The sequence below is a fragment of the Ictidomys tridecemlineatus genome, chromosome 16 (genome assembly GCF_052094955.1).
Source record: "Ictidomys tridecemlineatus isolate mIctTri1 chromosome 16, mIctTri1.hap1, whole genome shotgun sequence".
NCBI lineage: Eukaryota > Metazoa > Chordata > Mammalia > Rodentia > Sciuridae > Ictidomys > Ictidomys tridecemlineatus.
The window spans coordinates 38,807,490-38,827,550 of record NC_135492.1 but is presented as its reverse complement, the minus strand read 5'-3'; the positions used below and the strand labels follow the sequence as shown (position 1 = coordinate 38,827,550).

The 20,061-nt window shown below is 55.3% G+C and overlaps 1 protein-coding gene across 8 annotated transcripts in view; it reads left to right on the top strand.

Moving 5' to 3' along the window:
• Ift122 (intraflagellar transport 122) overlaps positions 1-20,061 on the top strand; it is a 52,219-nt gene that overhangs the window by 12,003 nt on the left and 20,155 nt on the right. For 6 of the 8 annotated variants that reach the window (XR_013431307.1, XM_078033439.1, XM_078033435.1 and 3 more), the window contains exons 6-16: positions 851-917; positions 1,269-1,415; positions 2,662-2,838; positions 4,780-4,855; positions 8,262-8,453; positions 8,597-8,735; positions 9,962-10,164; positions 11,042-11,179; positions 12,415-12,579; positions 14,594-14,791; positions 18,556-18,696. Coding sequence is in view for 7 of the 8 variants with exons in the window: in XM_078033439.1 (XP_077889565.1) it covers positions 851-917; positions 1,269-1,415; positions 2,662-2,838; positions 4,780-4,855; positions 8,262-8,453; positions 8,597-8,735; positions 9,962-10,164; positions 11,042-11,179; positions 12,415-12,579; positions 14,594-14,791; positions 18,556-18,696 (1,643 nt within the window). In the remaining variant the exon portion in view is untranslated. The remainder of the gene's footprint in view (positions 1-850; positions 918-1,268; positions 1,416-2,661; positions 2,839-4,779; positions 4,856-8,261; positions 8,454-8,596; positions 8,736-9,961; positions 10,165-11,041; positions 11,180-12,414; positions 12,580-14,593; positions 14,792-18,555; positions 18,697-20,061) is intronic. The other 2 variants (XM_078033438.1, XM_078033437.1) reach the window with 1 other exon arrangement.

The window sequence follows — 20,061 nt, the reverse complement described above, 5'->3', positions numbered from 1 at the left end:
AGTAAGCCGCAAAGATAGTCCAGGGTAGTCTCACGCACGCTTCGTCTGGTTCCCCCACGGGCACGTCTTACGTAACGTTTGCACCCACACCAGGAAACTGGGCCAGGCACAGGGTGTGTGTAGAGTTCTGTCTTTTATTTATTGATTTATGTTTGGTGGGGGCTACTGCGAATTGAACCCAGGTCACTTTACCACTGAGCTGTATCCCTGGTCCTTTTAATTTTTTCATTTGGAGACAAGGTCTCGCCAAGTTGCTGAAGAGTCTCACTAAGTTGCTGAGGCTGGACCTGAACTTGTGATCCTCTTGCTTCAGCCTCTCGAGTTGCTGGGATTACAGGCATGTGCCACCTCGGCCAGCTAGCTTTTGTCATTTTTATCACATTTTGATTATTACCACTGTGATACAGAACAAATGTACCACCACACAGATACCGCTTATCACCAACACACCTCCTTTCTTCCTGCTATCCCCAACCCCTGGTAGCCATGAATCTGTTCCCTGTCCTACAGTTTTGCATTCAAGAATATTATATAAATGGAATCATGTGGCACTGGCTCAGTGGTAGAGCACTTGCCTAGCACGTGTGAGGCACTGGGTTCAATCCTCAGCACCACATAAAAATAAATAAATAAAGTAAAGGTATAGTGTCCACCTACAACTAAGAAAAAAAAACTTAAAAAAAAAATGGACTCTGGTATCTGGTGTATGACCTTCTGAGGTGGACTTTTTTCGCTCAACAGAAAACCCTGGGAGACCTTCTAAATTGCTATACAGGACAACAGTCTATTCCTTTTTGATTGCTGCATAGTATTCTGACCACTTGGTCCTTTCTATTCCCGCACACCCCAGGCCTGTGGTCTCCTGAACAGAAGTCTGTCTCCAAGCACAAATCAAGCAACAGGGTCACCTGCTGCAGGTAGGTCAAGGGCTACTTGAAAATGGGCTTTATGTTCCTTCATCTTTCAAACCAAGACTCAGGGTCCGTTGGTAGGGTGCTCTGGGTGTGGGAGGGGATTGGAGAGTAGGAGGTGGGGCCGGGGCAGGAGTGCAGGCAGGAGCTGGCGGCTGTCACGGGGGCCTGTTCAGAACTGTGGGCACTCGGGAAAAGACACTTGTGCCCAGAACAGGTGGGAGTCTCAGCGGGGCCTCCGACTTTGTGTCAGGAATGAGCAGGACGGTAGCCCAGCCTGCACCGCCCACACTTCCTTAAAATCAAGGCCTCCTCCTCACGTGCTCCTGTCCCCTTCTCTGTCGATCATGTGCGCAGCTGGACAAATGACGGTCAGTACCTGGCCCTGGGGATGTTCAACGGGGTCATCAGCATCCGGAACAAGAACGGCGAGGAGAAAGTCAAGATCCAGAGGCCCGGGGGCTCCCTGTCCCCAATATGGTCCATTTGCTGGAACCCATCAAGGTACCCTCCCAACTGTCCTCCTTTGGGGACAGACACCTGAGCGGGCAGAGTGCGCTCTGTCTTCCCAACGTCACTGTATTTTGAAAGTCTTCTTGACCCACTAGACGGGTTGGTGTGGAATCTCTTCTGTTCCATTTAGATCTCATTTTTTTTTTATAAAGAGAGAGAGAGAGAGAGAGAGAGTTTTTTTTTTAATATTTATTTTTTTAGTTCTCGGCGGACACAACATCTTTGTTGGTATGTGGTGCTAAGGATCGAACCCGGGCCACACGCATGCCAGGCGAGCGCGCTACCGCTTGAGCCACATCCCCAGCCCCATTTAAGTCTCATTTTCAAAGGGCCTGTCTTGAGTTTTGGAATGAATCACGGAGATGAAGCCAAGCGGATTGAGCTCTGCAGGCCAGCCCACGGTGTGCGTGTGCGTGTGCGTGTGCGTGTGCGTGTGTGTGTGTGTGTGTGTGCACGCGTGTCTGTGCCTGGGGTGTGCGACTCAGGACGGCCATCTCCCTATGCACTACTTGCTGCCATCTTTCCTGTGCCTGTTTCTCTCTTCTCTTTGGCTGAGCTTTCCAAGCTGGGACAGACCACATGCCCACCTGTTGGTCCACAGCCTTTTTAATCACGAGCTTTATTTTTTAATTTTTTACTGTTTTTGCCCTTGCCACAAAAGTTAAAATTAAGTCCAAACATGTCCCTACAACCTAGAGATCTGCGGACCACTGACATCTACCTCATCAGACCTTACCCCCACTTCCCTCCCGTGCCCAGGTGACGTGAGGGGGACTAATGTAGCCTCAGAGGCTCTTTGTGTAATCCCATGATGTCCTTAAACCCCCAACCCCACCCCAGAGTCCTCCAGAGGTAAATCACAGGACTTGACTGTTAGCAGCTCAGCGTCCCCTCATAGGTGGGCCCTTGCTTGGTTCCACTCCACTCCGCTGCCTCTCCCACACCGGCTTACTGTGCTGCTTCCTGGACCATCCGGCCTGGCCCGGCCCTGCAGCCTGTATCTCATGCCATCAGCAGCCATTAGCCTACCCCGCAGTTCCTGCTGTTTGATTTTGTGGCCACAGATGACTGTGTGGCTTCAGGCTCCCATTTTTAATTCATGAGAGGCAGGATGCCCAGCGTACCTGGTGGCCTGCTTTTCCGGGTAGGGTGCAGGGGCTGTTGGACAGGGTTAGGAGTGACAGCCCACGTGCTGCCCTGGGCCCTGTGATTGTGAACAACCACTTACTATCCACAGCCGGTGGGAGAATTTTTGGACGAACAGAGAGGACGAGGACGCTGAGGAAATCATTGTCAGCAGATATTTTCAGGAAATCCCTTCCACTCTGAAGCCAACAGTGTACAGTAGTCAGGGTAGTGAGGCAGAGGAGGAGGAGCCCGAGGAGGACGACGACTCTCCCCGGGATGGCAGCTCGTGAGTGTCCCAAGGAGCCAGGGCCCTCCTGTAAGGGCCAGGGAGCAGGGCAGAGGCCAGCGTCCCCAGCAAGGAGCGCCCACCAAGCCCTTGTACGTGAGCCATCACGTGATCCTGTAAGAAACGAGGGAATCTTTTAAAAGAGCAGAGATTTTCCTGCTTTTCATTTTCCAGTAACCTTAAGGATCCTCTGAGCCCAGCATGGTGGCACAGGCCTGTAATCCCCCCTCATCCTCCAACCCCGCTCAGGAGGCTGAGGCAGGAGGATCGAGAGTTGAAGGCCAGCCTCAGCAACTCAGCGAGGCCCTGAGCAATTCAGCGAGACCCTGTGTTTGAATAAAATATAGAAAAGGGCTGGGGAATGGGGCTCCGTGGTTAAGCTCCCCTGGGTTTAATCCCTGGTACTAGGGGGAAAAAATCCTTTGAAAACTGATTTTTTAAAAATACCTGCATGGTATCCCCGTGTGGGTGTCCATGATTCAGTTACCACTTCTTCCATTCCTGGACACCTCTCTTGGCCTGTCCCCACACCGTACCTCTCCTTGCATGGACGAGGACACCCAACAGAGAGGACGTGCTCAACTTCCCACAGTCCTTGGCCACCAAGCCTGGCAGCCCAGTGGTCTCTCTTGTCCCCCGAGATTTCCCGTGGGGACAGCTCCAGAGGGGGCAGAGGGGGAGAGCGGCCACCAGGTGTCCTGCTGGCCAGTGCTGACCTAGCTTGGGACTCGCCACACCGCGAGGTTCTTTGGAAGGACCCAGGGTCATGGAAGGAGAGAGGAACCAGGAGGGCTTCAGGTGCCATGAGGTTTTGTCATGGTGAAGAGTCCCACGGCCCTGGGGAGGGGCAGGAAAGTTTGAAAGGTGCCAGTCCAGCTCACAGGGACACAGCCCAGCCCACAGGCACATGGGACCTCCCCAGAAGGGCGGCCTCGGTTGGTCCTGGGCTGGTTGCGTTTCCGCGCTGCCTGCCCAGAGCTCACCTGCAGATCCCTTCCTGCCCCACCACTGTCTCTCAACTTTTCTGTTTTCCCCCTTTTATTCTAAAACCTGTGACGTTTTCCACTCTGCTACTTTGGGCTGGGTGTTTCAAACATATCTTGTGACACTGCCAGGTGACTGTCAGGCCCTGGGCTCTGAAAAGCTGGAATTAGTAAAGGGGGTCACTGTAGGTGCATGGAGACCCGGCCTTAAAGACGGGAGATGCCTCTCTCTTGAACTAGATTCCCAGGTAGCCCTCTCCCCCCTCAGCTGAAGCCTCAGCCCCAGCCCCAGGCCCTGATCCCCAGAGATCGCAGTTGCAGACAGTTCTTGGTCTTCGGAAAATCTAAGACCCTTTTTATAATCAGATCCAAAGCCACACATGGTGCTGTACACCATAATCCTAGTGCCTTAGGAGGCCAAGGCAGGAGGATTGCAAATTGAAGGCCAGACTGAGCAACATAGTGAGACCGTGTCTCAAAAAATAAGAAGGGAAAAACAATCCAGTAAGAAGCCATTGCACCCGTGTAAGGTACAAGAGAACCTGGCTCTAGGGGTTAACGTTCCCTCTTCAAGGGGCTCAAGTGAGTTTTGCCTCTGTTTATTAAACACCAGAGTCTGTGGCTTCTCACTGCAAACACAGTTCCCCTAGTTTTTAGTACATAAGAAAAGGTGCTCCTGGGCTGTGACCTTGCTCTTTCTTAGTGTTGCTCTCAGCCACTTGGCAGTGTCCCAGCCCATCAGCAGGGGAGCCGCAGACCCCAGGAGGCCCGACCTTGCCCTCTGCTCAGCCCAGTGGACTGGTCACTGGACTGAGCCAGACTACAGCCTTGGCCTCACAAGCAGGGCACCCTGCCAGCCCGGCCGGGCTTGCTGCTTCCTGTTGCTCACTGGGCCGTCGGGGCTGCGCTCCTCCTCATTCTCGACCCCCCTTAACCTCTTTTGTCTTCTGTTGATTAGAGAGGAGCATAATGACATCCTGGCTGTAGCTGACTGGGGACAGAAACTCTCCTTCTACCAACTGAGTGGAAAGCAGGTATGTAGGGCCGTGCGGACGTACGGTTGTTTCCTGGCTTGGCCATTGTGACTTGAGCTGCTATAAACATGGATGTGGCTATGTCAAGGTCTCCTTTTTAGAAATAAGCAGGCCAAGACCAGAGCGATGAGAGATTATGCCCAGGATCCCACACAGCTGGGACATAGTGGAGCCTGACCCTGGAGTCTGGATTGTATGAATTTAAGGTCTGTGTTTTGGGACTCAGAGGTGAGCCCTTGTCTGAAATGCGTGTGACCACCACCACGAGAGGCCAGCTCTCCATCATCCCCCAGTGTTTATGGCCCCCTCTGGGTTGGCCCCCACATGGGGGAGTGTAAGCGCTCGTCTGTGCCCTACAAGAGCTCACAGCCTGGTGGGGACACACCGATGGCAGACAGTCCATCCTCTAGTGTTGAGGAGCCCTAGGTGGCAGGCAGCGAGGGGCCTGGTCAGAAGAAGTCTTTAATTCCACATTAAAATATAGGGACTTGGATAACAGGATGACGTGTCAGTGGAAAAAAGTGTCCAGGGCTAGTGTGAAGGTGGCGGGTGTGGGTTGCACACTCAGCCCGGAAGGAAATACGCCCAGTGGGTGGGGCCTTGGTTTCAGGGCATCCTTACTCCTCCACGTGTGTCTGCTACAAGGAAGGTTCCAGATGGGCCAGCCCAGCCCTGGGCCATTTCCTCTACGCCTGTCTTACAAGTGCTCACTTATTTTGTAGCTGAGTAAGGAAACGATTAAGATAGCAGATATATTTTTTGTGTGTGTGTGCAATGGCCGATTTCCCCAAACCCTTATCTTAATGACCTGGCGGCTGGTTTGCCAGGCCCTGGAAGCTCATCCACGTAATGCGTAGCATCCTCATTCAGCACTGTGTGGCTCACAGTCTCTTAGGCTTATGTAAAATCTGTGCATTTTTGGCATTTTAAGTGCATAAGGGGACCTGGCTTACTAATAATGGAAATAAAGGAAAATATGCTTACAACGAAGGCACAGACGTGGAAAGGTAATCAGATGGCAGTTCTAGAAGTAGAAAATGCAATAACTGAAATAAAAAATTCACTGGATGAGCTTATTAGAAATGTTAGAGATCACCGAACTGGAATCCCACCCAGTAAAGGAGAGAACAGAGAGTGTATCTGATGAATTAGTGGCCCACAGTGGCTGGAGTCTGTGCAGCTTCAGCCTTAGCTCAGGCCTTTCCAGACCCTCAGCTGAGTTTTCATGCAGAACCTAGGCTGTCCCTCTGCCTCTCTGTTGTGGAACGTCCTGCCTCATTTTTAATAGGAACCTCAGCCAGGCACAGTGGCTCACTCCTGGAATCCAGTAACTCAGGAGGCTGAGGCCGGAGGATCACAAGTTGGAGGCCAGCCTGGGCAACTTAGTGAGACCCTGTGTCAACATAAAATGCAGTGGGGACGTAGCTCAGGGGTGCAGCACCCCAGGGAGGAGGGTGGGGAGAAGCTCCCCTGAGTGTTATTCCTGACTTCTGTGTGTGCGCATGTCTTCATTTCCACCTGCTGTTGGTTGCCCGCCAGTGTCTTCAGGTGTGTTGTATTTGGGGTTCAGAGTTCAGGATTAAGTTAGAGGAAGGTCTGTCCCCCAGGAGCACCGAGCCTTTACCGAAAGGTGCCGGCCTCTCATCTCATAATCGTTGAGATTTTTTTCAGTTTTCTTATTAGATTCACAAACATTGTGTAGGTATGAAGCAAACTTTTGGTTGTTAGGCGTTGGAAATTCCTAAAAAAGACATGAAAATCACACTTTTTAAACTTATAATTGCAGTTTAAATTAGTTTATGGGAATTAACTAAGTTGCAAATGTGGCTATTTGAGGGACATTATAATCTGTTCAAAATGGCATTCATCAAACAAAGTCAACTGGCTGTTCCCTTTTACTAGAAATAGAGAGATACTTGTACATTGAGTTTAAGGCAGAAACTGGTTTCTAGAATTTTCTTTGATAAATTGATTATTAGTTCAATAATGTTAATAAGTCGTCCTCCCCCACAAAGGACCCCCACAGAGGGGCAGCAAGAGGAACTCTGGTGGCAAGAAGGGCTTGGGCTGCAGGGAGAGACAGGAGCTCAGATCTGTGACCCCGAACAGAGAGGGGGGTGCTGGGCGGGGGCCGGGGCCGGGGATGTGGGTGTGGGGGTCTAAATCTGGGGAGGTTGGGATGTTTCCTGGGGAAGGTGACAGCTGGCTGGTTCTGGGGAGATGGAAAGAATAACACCTGGGTGGACACGGTGGCCTGAGCGTGCCATCTGTGTGGAGAGTCGCAAGTTCATGTTGAGTGACCAAAGGATCTCCAAGGCCGAGCTCAGAACTTTAACCTTCAGCCTAAAAGCTGAGGCAGACCCCTCAAAGGAGGTTACACACACACACACACACACACACACACACACAGAGAGAGAGAGAAAGGGAGAGGTTTCTTTTGTCTGAATCACGTATCTGAGTAGGGGCTTGGGTGTAGACTACATAGAGAACTGTGGCGACTCAGTCATTAAAGACCATAACCAGCCGAAGCATGGGTAAAGGGCCTGTGGTCAGCAGGCCTCGGAAGTGAAGGCCAGCATCACGAGCCATCAGAGATATCAAGATCAAAGCCACAGCCAGATGCCACTTTACGCCACTAGGATGGAGAAATGGGAATCCTTAGGACAGGACAGCAGAAACCTCCAAGCACAGTCACTTTGAAGAAGGGTGGCATTTCCTGAAAGGTTAGACATCAGGTTTCCACGTGACCCGGCCATTCGTGATGAGCAGGAGTGACGTACTGATGGGCGCCCCCCGGGTCACACATCGTGGGATTCCATTTGCAGAAGATGCCCACAGGAGGTCACACTGCACACGGGAGCAGGTCCGAGGTTTTGGGGGTGAAGCGAGGACAGAATTGAGCAGTTGGAGTTCCGACAGATCTGGGATTTCTTTTGGGGGTGACAGGAATGTCCTGGTGTGTGACAGCAGTCATGACGGCACAGCTGTCTCACTGTTGGATTGTGCTCTCAGCTTTGTGAAATCCTGGGGGAGACACTGATAGAAAACTGAGTCCAGGGGTGGAGGGAACCCACGTCGCGTGGGTCAAGAGCCACACACGGAGGGGCCTACGGGAGAGAGGCCACCTCCCGCCCCCAGGTTGGCTGCGAGGCTAAGACACACTTCAGGACAATTGGGTCACCTGAGGGAGATGCTGTTGCCACCAGGAGTCAAGGATCTGGCTGGGTGAAGGGGGAGGAGGAGGGAGGCCCGGAGGCAGGGAGGCTGTGTTCACAATGGAGGCCGCCAGCCCTCCCCGTCCTCCCAGCTGCCCCTGCTCAAGTCGGGGGGCCAAGCCGCTGACGGTGGTGTGGTGACAATGGACCCTCACCTGCTCCTTTCCGCGATGTGGCTTTTCTTTCCTCAGATCGGGAAGGACCAGTCGCTGAACTTTGACCCCTGCTGCCTCAGCTACTTCACTAAAGGGGAGTACATTTTGCTGGGGGGGTCAGACAAGCAAGTGTCCCTTTATACCAAGGACGGAGTGCGGCTGGGCACTATCGGGGAGCAGAACTCCTGGGTGTGGACGTGTAAAGTGAAGCCCGATTCCAACTATGTGGTAAGAGGAGGAAGGCCCTTCTCCAGGCCTCTACCTGCGGAGGCCCTGACCGGCAGCCATCTTGGCCGTCAGATCCTGGTGTCTTCCTGCCCTGGGAGGGTGGACTGTCCCCCTGCGGAGCTGACGGCTGTCCTTCCCTGCAGGTGGTCGGCTGCCAGGATGGCACCATCGCCCTGTACCAGCTCATCTTCAGCACAGTTCACGGGCTGTACAAGGACCGCTATGCCTACAGGGACGGCATGACCGACGTGGTGATCCAGCACCTGATCACGGAGCAGAAAGGTAGGGCAGGCACTGGGGGCAGGGGCAGGTCGAGGGAGCCGGTGACAGGGCCCTGAAGTGACAAGGAAATGTCTCTCCTTGGCCACTTGAAGACATCTGCAAACCCGGATTCTTGCTTTTGGGGCCAGGGACCAGGGGGACATCGATGTCCCTGAGGCTATAAGGAAAGCAGTGACCTCTCTCTAGAATCATGCTCTGACTCACAAAATGTTTGCAGGTTTTTTGAGAAAGAGAGGGTGACTTGTGGCCTGCCAGAGCCAGGTGGTTGGCCACGTGGGTCAGTGTGGGTGTCTGCCCTCTCGGGTCAAGGCCACTCTCTTAGCTCAGCCTCCCCTTGCCTCTGGGTGAGTCCTGCTAGAGACAGGGTGGCCCACGAGCACAGCCTGGGCCTCAGGCACCGCGTCCCAGTCCAAGTCCACGCGGGTGGCCCTGCTGGGTCAACAGGCCACACGAGCCCTTGCCGCAGCAGCACTCACACCCACGCTATCTCACACTCGTGGGTGCCCTCGTGTAGGGACCCAGGGTGGGCGTCTTCTTGCAGATCCAGGCTGGCTTCCTGTGGCCCCCATCCGGGAGCACCTATATTTGAAGGTTCTGTGACGGGTGAAGCGAAGTCACTCCGGCAACTGGGCATTTTTCCTACTTGGCCTGAACTGAGGCACGGCATAGTGTGTCCCAGAAACTATATACTGTCCCCTGCTGTCAAAGAGGTGGGTGGGAGTGGCCAGAGGCGAGTTTGGTCACTTTGGTGGGCTCCCAGTCATCAGGGGCCATCCATGTTGTGCAGAAGAGTCGAGATTCACACTCAGCAATTAGCAACCCCAAACCATGTTATTTCCTGTCCTGGGTTGTAAGCTTGGATCACCAAGATCGTATTGTGTACCACTTTGGATCCCAGTGCTCAGCGGAGCCGACTGTATATATCAGACACTCCATAAAGATTTTTTTAAAATATTTTTTCACTTGTAGATGGACCTTTATTTTTTATTTATTTTTACGTGGTGGTGAGGATCGAACCCAGGGCCTCGCCCATGCTAGGCAAGCGCTCCACTGCTAAGCCACCACCCCAGCCCCTCCATAAAGGTTTTTAATGAGAGCATCTCACTGTAATTGTCAATAGCATTAAGTAAGTGATAGCTTTTAATTTCTCTGCCTCCACCTTACTTAGCAGCCTTTCGCTGGAGCCTGACTTTTTTTTTTTCTTTTTTTTTTTTGGTCTCTGACAGTTCGTATTAAATGCAAAGAGCTTGTCAAGAAGATTGCCATCTACAAAAATCGATTAGCGATTCAGCTGCCAGAGAAGATCCTCATCTACGAGTTGTATTCCGACGACTCCTCGGACATGCATTACCAGGTGAAGGAGAAGATCCTCCGGAAGTACGACTGCAACCTGCTGGTGGTGTGCACGGACCACATCATCCTCTGCCAGGTGGGCCGCAGCCGGGGGGCTGGTGGCCCTCCCTGCTCCCCCAGAGCCCCCTCCCGCCCCAACTCAGGCTTTGGATGCTCCCTTTCTGTCACTCTGTGACTGTGATTATTCACTTTACTGGCAAGTAGACCAATCAGCCTCTCCTGGGGAGACCTGAGCCATGAAGTAGACAAGACCTGTCTCCCAGTCGTAGGCCTCTTTGGGTGACTGCGGTTAGATCTCATGATGGTTCCTCCCATAAAGTGAAGATGATTTTTTGATCAGCACCCACACATAAGAAATCCGGATCAACTCAGCAGTCAGGGAAGTTTTACTTGCAGAGAGATTGGTTTTTTTTCATTGAAAAAGTGTTCTGAACATTTCTAAAAAGTGTCAAGGTCAATTCCAAGAGAAATTTGGAAAAGCCTACCAGAGAAGGCGACTTGAGGTGGATTAGGTTTCCACCTTCGCATGTTGGAATTCATTTAAAAAAAAAAAAAAAAAAAGGAAGAAATCCTTTGGAAATTTCTGGAGTTTAAACTCTGTCTGTTTGAGAATCATAAGACAGGGTGTGGGGCTGGGGGTCTGGCTCAGGTGGTAGAGCGCTCTCCCAGCGTGCACAGGGCCCTGGGTTCATTCCCAACACCACAGAAAAATAAAATAAAAAAGATAGGGCGTGGCAAGTAGGTGCACTTTGGGGTGCTGCCCGTGGCTGTGAGGTCAGCTTTGAAGAAGGGGTGAAGGTGGGCTCCGAGGAGGAGACCCCACGTGGGGCTCAACCATTGCCAATCCCCAGGACGAGGTGGGGTGGGTGAGGCAGGGCCACCTTCCGTCCCCAGGTGCAGGAGGCCCCCTGGGAGGGCGGGGACCCTTCTCTGGAGCTGGGTTTGCTTTCCAGGAGAAGCGCTTGCAGTGCCTGACCTTCACCGGGGTCAAGGAGCGCGAGTGGCAGATGGAGTCTCTCATTCGCTACATCAAGGTGATCGGTGGCCCTTCTGCCAGGGAAGGCCTGTTGGTGGGCCTCAAGAACGGACAGGTGAGCCCTCCCTCACGCCCCTCCGCAGGCAGACACAGGCCGCTCCTCTGGGCCACCGCGATGGTCTCGCAGGACAGCAGAGGGCCCGCCTGGCGCATGGCAAGGGACCTCTTTATGAGGCTGCCTTCAGGCGTGTGGCTTGCTCGCTCTCTGGCACGGTTGGCGGCCCGGCCCTGAACTGCACGTAGGACGGATTAGTGGCTTGGGGTCACCCGGAAGGTGGGCGATTATCTGTTGGAGATGCAGCTTTAGTGGATGGCGGGGGAGGGAGGTGGGGACCGGTCCTGGGTCAGATCCCTATTAGGGCGGGAATGGATTACGCAGGGTGTCCTGGCTGGGGACCTGGCAGTGCCGGGTCCTCAGCACATGACCACATGCTGTAAGCAAAGGGGACCCTCTGGGCAGATAGATGCAGGAAATGCAGGTCACACTAAATCCGACAGATTTCTGGTGCGTGTGTGTGTGTGCGTGCGAGTGTGCGAGTGTGTGTTCTGTGCTCAAAATAAGGACACTTGTACGTGGGCTACATAGCAATTTCAAAGTGAAAATATAACTGCATTAGCCCGAGAGCCAGGCTGTGTGGCAGATGGCTGTGGCTGAGGCTTGTCAGGTCCTTTGCTGGGGACAGAAGTCCCAGAACACGAGATCGATCGGTGGGAGCCGTCGAGCAGCGAGACCGCAGCGGTGTGGGGGGAGAGCTTGCTTGAGTCTCCCTCCAGGTGGACTTGGGGGCAGGTCTCCCTGGGATCGTGCTGTTCCTTAGCTGCTCACTGGTGACCCTGGCCTGGTGGCTTTCCCTCTCTGAGGCTCCAGTTTTACAAATGAGGAGGATACTACCTTTTTGGTGGCAGTGTCCATCAATGGTGGCTGTCACCATCGGCCTCACCGCTGTGATTGCACACCAGGTGTCTGATCGGGGTCTGTGGTCGCCTCTTTCTGTGTTAGTTGGTGACTCACTGATGTCCCCGCACCCTGTTCTTTGAGTAAGGCCGTGACACGTCCCCCGTCCGAGCGGACACTGGAGAGCGTTTGGCCACCTGGGTGAACCCCCCTCTGGTCCCCTGAGGATAAGCCCCCACCCCCTTCCCCTTCTTTCCCTGAGCGAGTCCCCTGCCTGCGGGCCTCCTGGTGGCGTTGGGGGAGTTGTTCTGAGAACACATGGGACTCCGCGGCTGGCCGGGTGCCAGGCCCTGGTTGCCATGGCGACTCTCCCTCTTCCTCTGAAACTCTGCCAGATCCTGAAGATCTTTGTGGACAATCTCTTCGCCATCGTCCTCCTGAAGCAGGCCACCGCCGTACGCTGCTTGGACATGAGCGCGTCCCGGAACAAGCTGGCCGTGGTGGACGAGAACGACACGTGCCTGGTGTACGACGTCCACACCAAGGAGCTGCTCTTCCAGGTGACGTGGGGACGTTGCTGGACGAGCGCTGGCTGCGGACCCCCCAGGCCCTGCAGGAGGTGCGCCCCGCTGGCCCAGGCTGGTCTCTGGGGGGAGCAGCGCAGGTGGGGACCCGGCTCCTCCCACAGGCCTGGACCGGCCTCTCCACCTTTGCTTCCCCACCAGCCGCACAGCCGAGTCCCACCTGGGTTTCCTGAGAAACTGAAAACCCGGCTGGCTGGGCTCGTGTCCAGATGGGGCTTCTGATGGGCTTCCAGCGGGCTGTGGCCACCTCTGGCGGCTGCCTGTGTCTGCGGGTGACCTCAGGCACAGTGGAGCTACAGGAGGGGTTCTGTCAAGGGAAGGGGAGCGAGGGCGGGGTGGAAGCCCACCCTTGTCCTTGTTGCACCAGGGGCCCATGAGCCAAGGAAACGACTGCTCGGGCCTCTGGGGGCTGGGCCCTGCTGACACATCATGGATCCTGTGGCTGGCAGGAGTGTGTCACTGCAGAAGAAGGCCCGGGGCTGGCGCCTGGCGCCTGGCTAGCTTCCTGCTGGACCCAGGCCTCGTGGCCTCCTTGGGGCTTTGCAAGTGGTCAGGGAGTGAGTTCCCTCTCCCAGTGCCGGGGTTTGCAGTGTCCTGGGGAGAGCCAGGGCTACCTGGCTGCCACTAGCACAGAGGTGACCCCCAGTTAATGTCAGCTCACATCCCAGACGCAGAGGGTGTTTAGGAGAGAGAAAGGGCGGCTGTTGTCTCCAGACGGACCTGGGCCTGCCTTCCTCTTGCCCACATCCATTACTGTGTGATCCTGAGCAAGTTGGTGACTCTCTCTGAGCCTCGGTTTCTCCTTGTCTCTGAAATGAAACTGGAAATTCACAATTGCTGCAGGAACAAACAGCATGCCACGGTGCCCAGCTCAGCCACGGCTCCTCCGGGGGGGTTAACAGGCCCCTGTGAGGTAGGAGGCCGGAAAAGGAGGTTCCTGGGCCTTTCCAGGAGGCGTACCCAGCCCCAGTGTTTCTGGCCTGCTGGTTCTTTCTCTTTTCCAAATAAAACCTGCTGTATTTTTTCCCTCATTATAAAAGTGATCCCTGCTCATTGCAGAGACGTAGGTATAACACATTCTCGGCAGAGTCAGGTACAGAGGTGCACACCTGTAATCTCAATGACTCAGGAGGCTGAGGCCGGAGGATCAGAAGTTGAAGGCCAGCCTCAGCAACTTGGCAAGACCCTGTCTCAAAAGAAATAAAAATGGCTGGGGGTGTAGCTCAGTGGGAGCTCGGGCTCCAATATCACCCCAGACACCCCCCCACACACACACACAAAAAAGTCGACAAGCAGCAGGGTCTGAGTCTCTGCCGGTCCCTAGGGCTCCAGGTGGAGGAGAAGTCTAATGGGGCGAGGCACCTCCCAGTTTTTACATTGTGTGAGTTGGAAAATGCAGAGACAGTATATCATTTTCTAATTTTAAAAAGCACTCCCTGTTCTTTTCTTATTACAAAAAACAATAGGTAGTCACGGAGGGGAAAAAATTCAGGCAAACAAAAAACAGAGAGGATGAACACCCACCCAGAAGCATTCACAGCTGGTCCTCTGGAATCTTCCCCTCCATCCTCTTCTCGTAGAGAGATGCGAATCTGTTCTTTAAAAGAGGTAGAATCCTGGAGTGATCACCACGTGGGGAGAATAATATTTTTTTTCTCCAAAGTAGTGCTTTTTGGAAAATTCCAATGCTACCACCATGCTGGGCGGTGCACGCCTGTCATCCCAGCAGCTTGGGAGGCTGAGGCAGGAGGATCACGAGTTCGAGGCCAGCCTCAGCAACTTAGCGAAGCCCTGTCTCTAGAGGACATGGCTCCGTGGTTGAGCGCCCCTGAGGTCAGCAGGGCCTAGAGGAGCCGCCACACTTTTCTGTCTGGTCCCTTCCACCTGCCCCCCATCCCCTGGTGCCTTTCAGTATGGTTCGGTCTTCAGGACTCCTCTTGATTGGAGCCACAGGGTGAGGGTCACAGGCTCTGTCCCCTCTGTCCTGCAGGAACCCAACGCCAACAGCGTGGCCTGGAACACGCAGTGCGAGGACATGCTCTGCTTCTCGGGCGGAGGCTACCTCAACATCAAGGCCAGCACCTTCCCCGTGCACCAGCAGAGGCTGCAGGGCTTCGTGGTCGGCTACAACGGCTCCAAGATCTTCTGTCTCCACCTGTTCGCCATGACGGCCGTGGAGGTGCCGCAGGTAAGCCTGGCCCTGGCCTGGCCCCTGGGGGGCGGGGGAGAAAGCAGGGGACCCCAAAGTCGGAATAGCCGGACCGGAAAGGCAGAGCTGGAGTGTGGGGCATAGTGCGTATATGATACATGCACCACGTACAATTACCAGTGGAGGATTTCCTGTGAACACAATGGTAAGGATTGTTTGTGACTCTTATCCTCAGAAGCATTGCCACCTAAAGATGAACCTGAGACTAATTGTGTTGACTGAATGTGGCCTGTGAGCCAGCCATCGGGACTTCTAGCTGGGCACAGTGGCACACGCCTATAATCCCACGATCCCTGTGCTGTCCTTCCATGACCACATCTGCTGCTCCCTGCCCAGTTCCAACTTCAATTTTCTTTCTTTTCTTTGGTTGGTCCTGAGGATTGAACCCAGGGGTGCCCAACCGCCGAGCCACATCCTCACCCTTGTTTATATTTTACTTAGAGACAGGATCTTGCTGAGTTGCTAAATGCCTTGCTAAGTTGCTGAGGCTGGCTTGGATCTCACGATCCTCCTGCCTCAGCCTCCCAGGCCTCTGGGATTACACACACCCACCTCCGCACCTGGCTCGGTTTGGTTTTTTAAATTGTTTCTGTTTCAGGATTTTTTTTGACAGTCGTAGGAATCCAGGGATGCTCCTCCACTGAGCTGCCACCTCAGTCCTTTTGTTTATTTTTTTGGAGACAAAGTCTTGCTAAATGGCCAAGTTGACCTCAATCCAACTTGTGATCCTCCTGCCTCAGCCTTCCAAGCTGCTGGGACCACAGGGGCCAGCCACCGCACCCGGCTCCCAGGTTGTGGTCGATCCTGTCACCTGGGTGCTCACAGCTCACCTGACCGGCTCCTGCCATAGGACATGGACACTGTCGCTTCTTTCCTCTTATAAGCAGTGGGCGCCTCTCTAGCTGGGTCTCTCTCTCCCAACTCAGCCCTTGGGTCTAGAGGTGAGGCTGCTGGAGACCAAGGGCTGTGCCTTTGGAGCTGTGTGGACATAGCTCGATGGCCTTCCGCTGGGTTCGGTGGGTCTCCCCGCCTCTCAGGCTGGACCCCCTTCTCCCTCTGAGCCAGTGAGGCTCTTGTGACTTGCAGAGTGACGGGGCCAGCGTCTGTTATTATCCGGGCACTTAAGAAGTGGTGGGGAACACGATCTGAGGAAGTGGAGAGAGAGAAGGGGGGAGCCTGTGGGAGCCATGGCGGGGGAGGGGCAATAACTGTCCCCTGGCCCTGGTGATGTCCCCATCTGCTCTCCATCAGCTGTCCCAAACCCCGGTACCCCACCCACCAGGAGCCCGCTCTTCTGCAGTGTGCCCGACAGGCTGTGCTTGGTGACAGTTCTTGGTCCCAGATGGCCACTGTGACCTCCAAGATAGCTGCAGTCTGCTGCCCCTGGACCTTGGCCGGCCAGGAGGAGCCAAGGGGGCCACCCGGGGCTGCCTCTGCTGGGACCTTAAGAGTCCTGGGCCAGCGTCCTGCTGAGGCAGCAGGTCACAGTGGGCTGGGGAGAGGCTGGGAGACAAAGGCTGTCTATCTGTGGCCTCTGCCTCCGCCCCCTGCGGTCTAGGCCTCCAGATGGGGAAAAGGCCCCAGAACCGCTCTTGGGATTTTTGGTTTCCTCTCGAAGTTGACATCATCTTGTGCAAGAGCTGGTCGGTCAGGGCTGCCAAGTAGGGTAGCGAGCCCGCGCAGGCTCCTGGGGCGGGGTGACCTCATGCTGGAAAACAGCAGCGAGGTGAAGTGTCCCTCTCTGGGTGCCCGTTCAGTCAGTGGGTTTTTAAAACTCCCACTCAGATGGTGCCAGTGCATGTTCACTGTCTGTCTGTCGTGATGATCCTGTCCCTGTGCCTGTCCTAGCGTCACCAGGCAGTCAGCAAGGCAAGAAGGCCTGCTCTCTTACCAGGCACAGTGGCCCACGCCTGTCATCCCAGCAGCTTGGGAGGCTGAGGCAGGAGGATCGCAAGTTGGAGGCCAGCCTCAGCCACTTAGCAAAGCCCTAAGCAACTCAGCGAGGCCCTGTCTAAACAAAATACAGAAAAGGGCTGGGGAGGGGGCTGAGTGGTCAAGTGCCCTGGGTTCAACCCCTGGTACCAAAAGAAAAAACCCTCCTGTTGTTAGAGGAAGAAACACCCAGACTCTGTGCCCTGGCCCCGCCACCTCAGCTGACTGTCTTGTCACTGTTTGAGCCTCATTTTCTTTCCTGTGCCGTGGGGTTCATTTCTGCTGTCAGTTTTTGGAATGGATCCTTGCCCTGTGGCTCAGGCTGGCCTTGAGGTCTGTGGCCTTAGCCTTGCGAGTGGCGGGGACCCGGGGCTGCATGGCCGTGCCCGGCCTGGATCGGGGTTAATTACGCCCATCTTCAGGCTCTGCCTGGCTCCGTGCCCGTGATCCTGTCTCCTTATTACAGACTGTCACGAACCAGCCCCGACCACAAAGCAGGACTCACATGGATCCGAGGTGCTCAGAGGGTTAGGGAGGCAGCTCATGGTGCGTGGGAGTCGGCTGAGCTCCCAGGAGGGGGTGAAACCTGAGCCCACAGGGGGCTGGGGGGGCCGGCAGGAGGGGGACGTCTCTCCAGGAGTCCAGAAAGTTCCAGCAGGCTGAGGGGCTGGGCTGGGAAAGACAGGGAGGTGGCTTGCTCCCTCCTTGCCCGTCCTTGGCCACTCTCAGAATCCCTCTCGTTTGCCCCTGGCAGCCTCAGCTGGGCCAGGCATCCAAACCCCAGGTGGCACATTACCCCAAAGGCGGCCAGTGAGGATGTGGCCCCCTGCCTGTGCCCAGCGGCTCCCTCCAGGGAGGAGAGGTGGGTGGCCTGGCACCGTGGGAAGGGTCACCGTGTCCTGCTGTCTGTCGGGAGGGCAGACTGGCTTGAAAGGAAAAAGTTTTCCTTCAACGCTGAAGCTAAGAAATCAAGACCAGAAATTTCAAAGACAAAGGCCCCGAAATGGAGAAAACAGTGGTCAAGCTCCACATTTGGGAACCATTAGCACAGAGGTTCCTGGCTGATTGATCTCCCCTGCCCGGGAGCCCAGAAGGGCAGATGCAGTTCCCCGAGGCACCGGGGCTGGCCTGGGACGGGGACAGGGGCCTTCATGGACGACGTCAGGCCTGGCTGGGGCTGGTTCTGGCGTGCGCATGCGTGTCTGTGTGCGTGCTCAAAGCAGGTGGCCTCCTGCTGCAGCATTGGGTTAGGCGTCCTTGGCCGTGCCTGGGCCTCCTGGGCTGTCTCAGGAAGTGGCCACACTGGCCCACCCAGGGCTGTTAGGGCAGAGCCAGAAGCACTTTGTAACCCCAACACCAAAATCCTCTGGGACCCCTACCCAGGTAGTGCAGGGCTCTGTCAAGAAGACCAGCGTGTCACTAGTGCCTGACCCGAGTCAGGACTTAGGGCAGATCTCCCTTGGGGTGGGAGGTGGAGGGGTCAGGTTTTCTAGAAGAGGGGACATTTGGGTAGGGCCTTGACAGCCCGGTAGGCCTTTCCAGGCTGGGTGACATCTTATGGGAAGGCCGGCCTGGGCTGGATGGGCAGGGAGCCTGTGCCCAGAGCACGCGGCCCTGCTGAGGTCGGGGTGCAGAGTGGAAAGCAGAGCGTGCAAGGTGGCTGGGGCAGGTTGGGGCGCCCCGATGGATCCCCGGGGGGCTGCTCTGCAGGAGGTCGTAACTAAGCTGTGCACATCTGGAAGCAGGCTGTGTCGGAATCTGCCCTTTCCGTTGCCCTGAAACTCTCTTCTCCTTTTGGCGACACCCCGCAGTCGGCGCCCATGTACCAGTACCTGGACAGGAAGCTGTTCAAGGAAGCCTACCAGATCGCGTGCCTGGGCGTCACGGACGCCGACTGGCGGGAGCTGGCCATGGAAGCCCTGGAAGGGTTAGAGTTTGAAACTGCGAAGAAGGTAAGCCTCTAGTGGGTCCGAGCTGGCATGGGGTCCCTGGAGGGTCCCCTAAGGAGGCAGAGGGGGACCCAGGTGACACCGAGGGGCAAAAGCATGACTTGGGTTGTGTCTCAGCTCAGCCATTTCCTCGCAGTGAGCCTGGGCAGGAAACGACCTTTCCAAGATTGCCTTTCTGGAAGGTTCTGGTGGTGCTAGGCCCCACCCTTGCACAGTTGTACAATCCAAATGGACAGGCCTTAAAGCCACACGCAGAAGCCTCTGGCAGGTTCTGGCTGTCACTCTTCCTGGCTGTCACTCCTGTAAAGCATCTGACTAAGAGCCTGGCACATAATAGACACTCAATAAATGGTTCCTTTTTGATGAGCATCAGCGTTAGGCCGTTGCCGACACAATGCTGTTTCTCTGGGTTCTCGGCCAAGTCCAGTGGATGGGGATGGTCACACTTGGATTCCGACAGCAGGACGGCCACTTCCCACATGCCTACACGGCATGATTCACGGACTTGATTCATCGCGCCATTTCCTGGTTTAGTCAGTTAAAGCTGCAGAAGTGGCTCAAGCCGTTCAGCCCCTTTGTGGATTTTGAGCTCAAGTGTGTTTCCTAGTTGGATTTGCATCGACGACAAGAGGTGGCAGAGGGCTGGCTCCCAACCCCTCGGTCCTCCTGCTCCCTCCCCTCCTTCTCTCCCACAGTCGAGGGACATCTGTGTGCTACGCGCACAGGCAAGGCCTGGGCTCCCTCCCAGGGCCACCATAAAAAAAGGAAGTGATGGTGACAGGGTAGTTCTCTGTGGTATTTTTAGATGTGGTAAGTGTCAGGAATGTGGTGACACAGAGGGACTTTAGGAATCCCTCCCTGGAGGGCTCCTTCTGTTCCACCATCAATGCCAGGAAGGGTGGAGCCAGCGCAGGCTTCCTGAGGGGGCTGGTTCCTTGCAGCTGGGGCAGCGACATCCAGACCTGCCCCCAGATTGTCACCTCGTCACACCTAGGACTGACCGCCGCCTCACCTTAGTATCCCTGAGCCCCCAGCATGGGCCAGGCCCTCGTGACGTTGCCTGTGTTGGGACGACTGGCAGGCTCTGCAGGGTGGCCCTCTGTTTACTTAGTGTCCCACCTGTGTCCTGGGAGTGCTCCCTGGGAACAGAGTCCTTATCTAAAGCCCAGGGTTGTCCTGAGGACACTGTGTGTCTAGGTGTTCTTGATGACAGAATTGTGCCCACAGTCGTGCAGGCACAGGCAGAGTGACGTCTAGAAATGCTGCGAGACTTTGCCCCTGGACTTGGACTTGGGGCTTCACCCAGAGCCCTGACCCTCTGTGCTGTGTGGGGCCCAGGCTTGTGCAGGCAGGTTCCTGCCGTAGCCC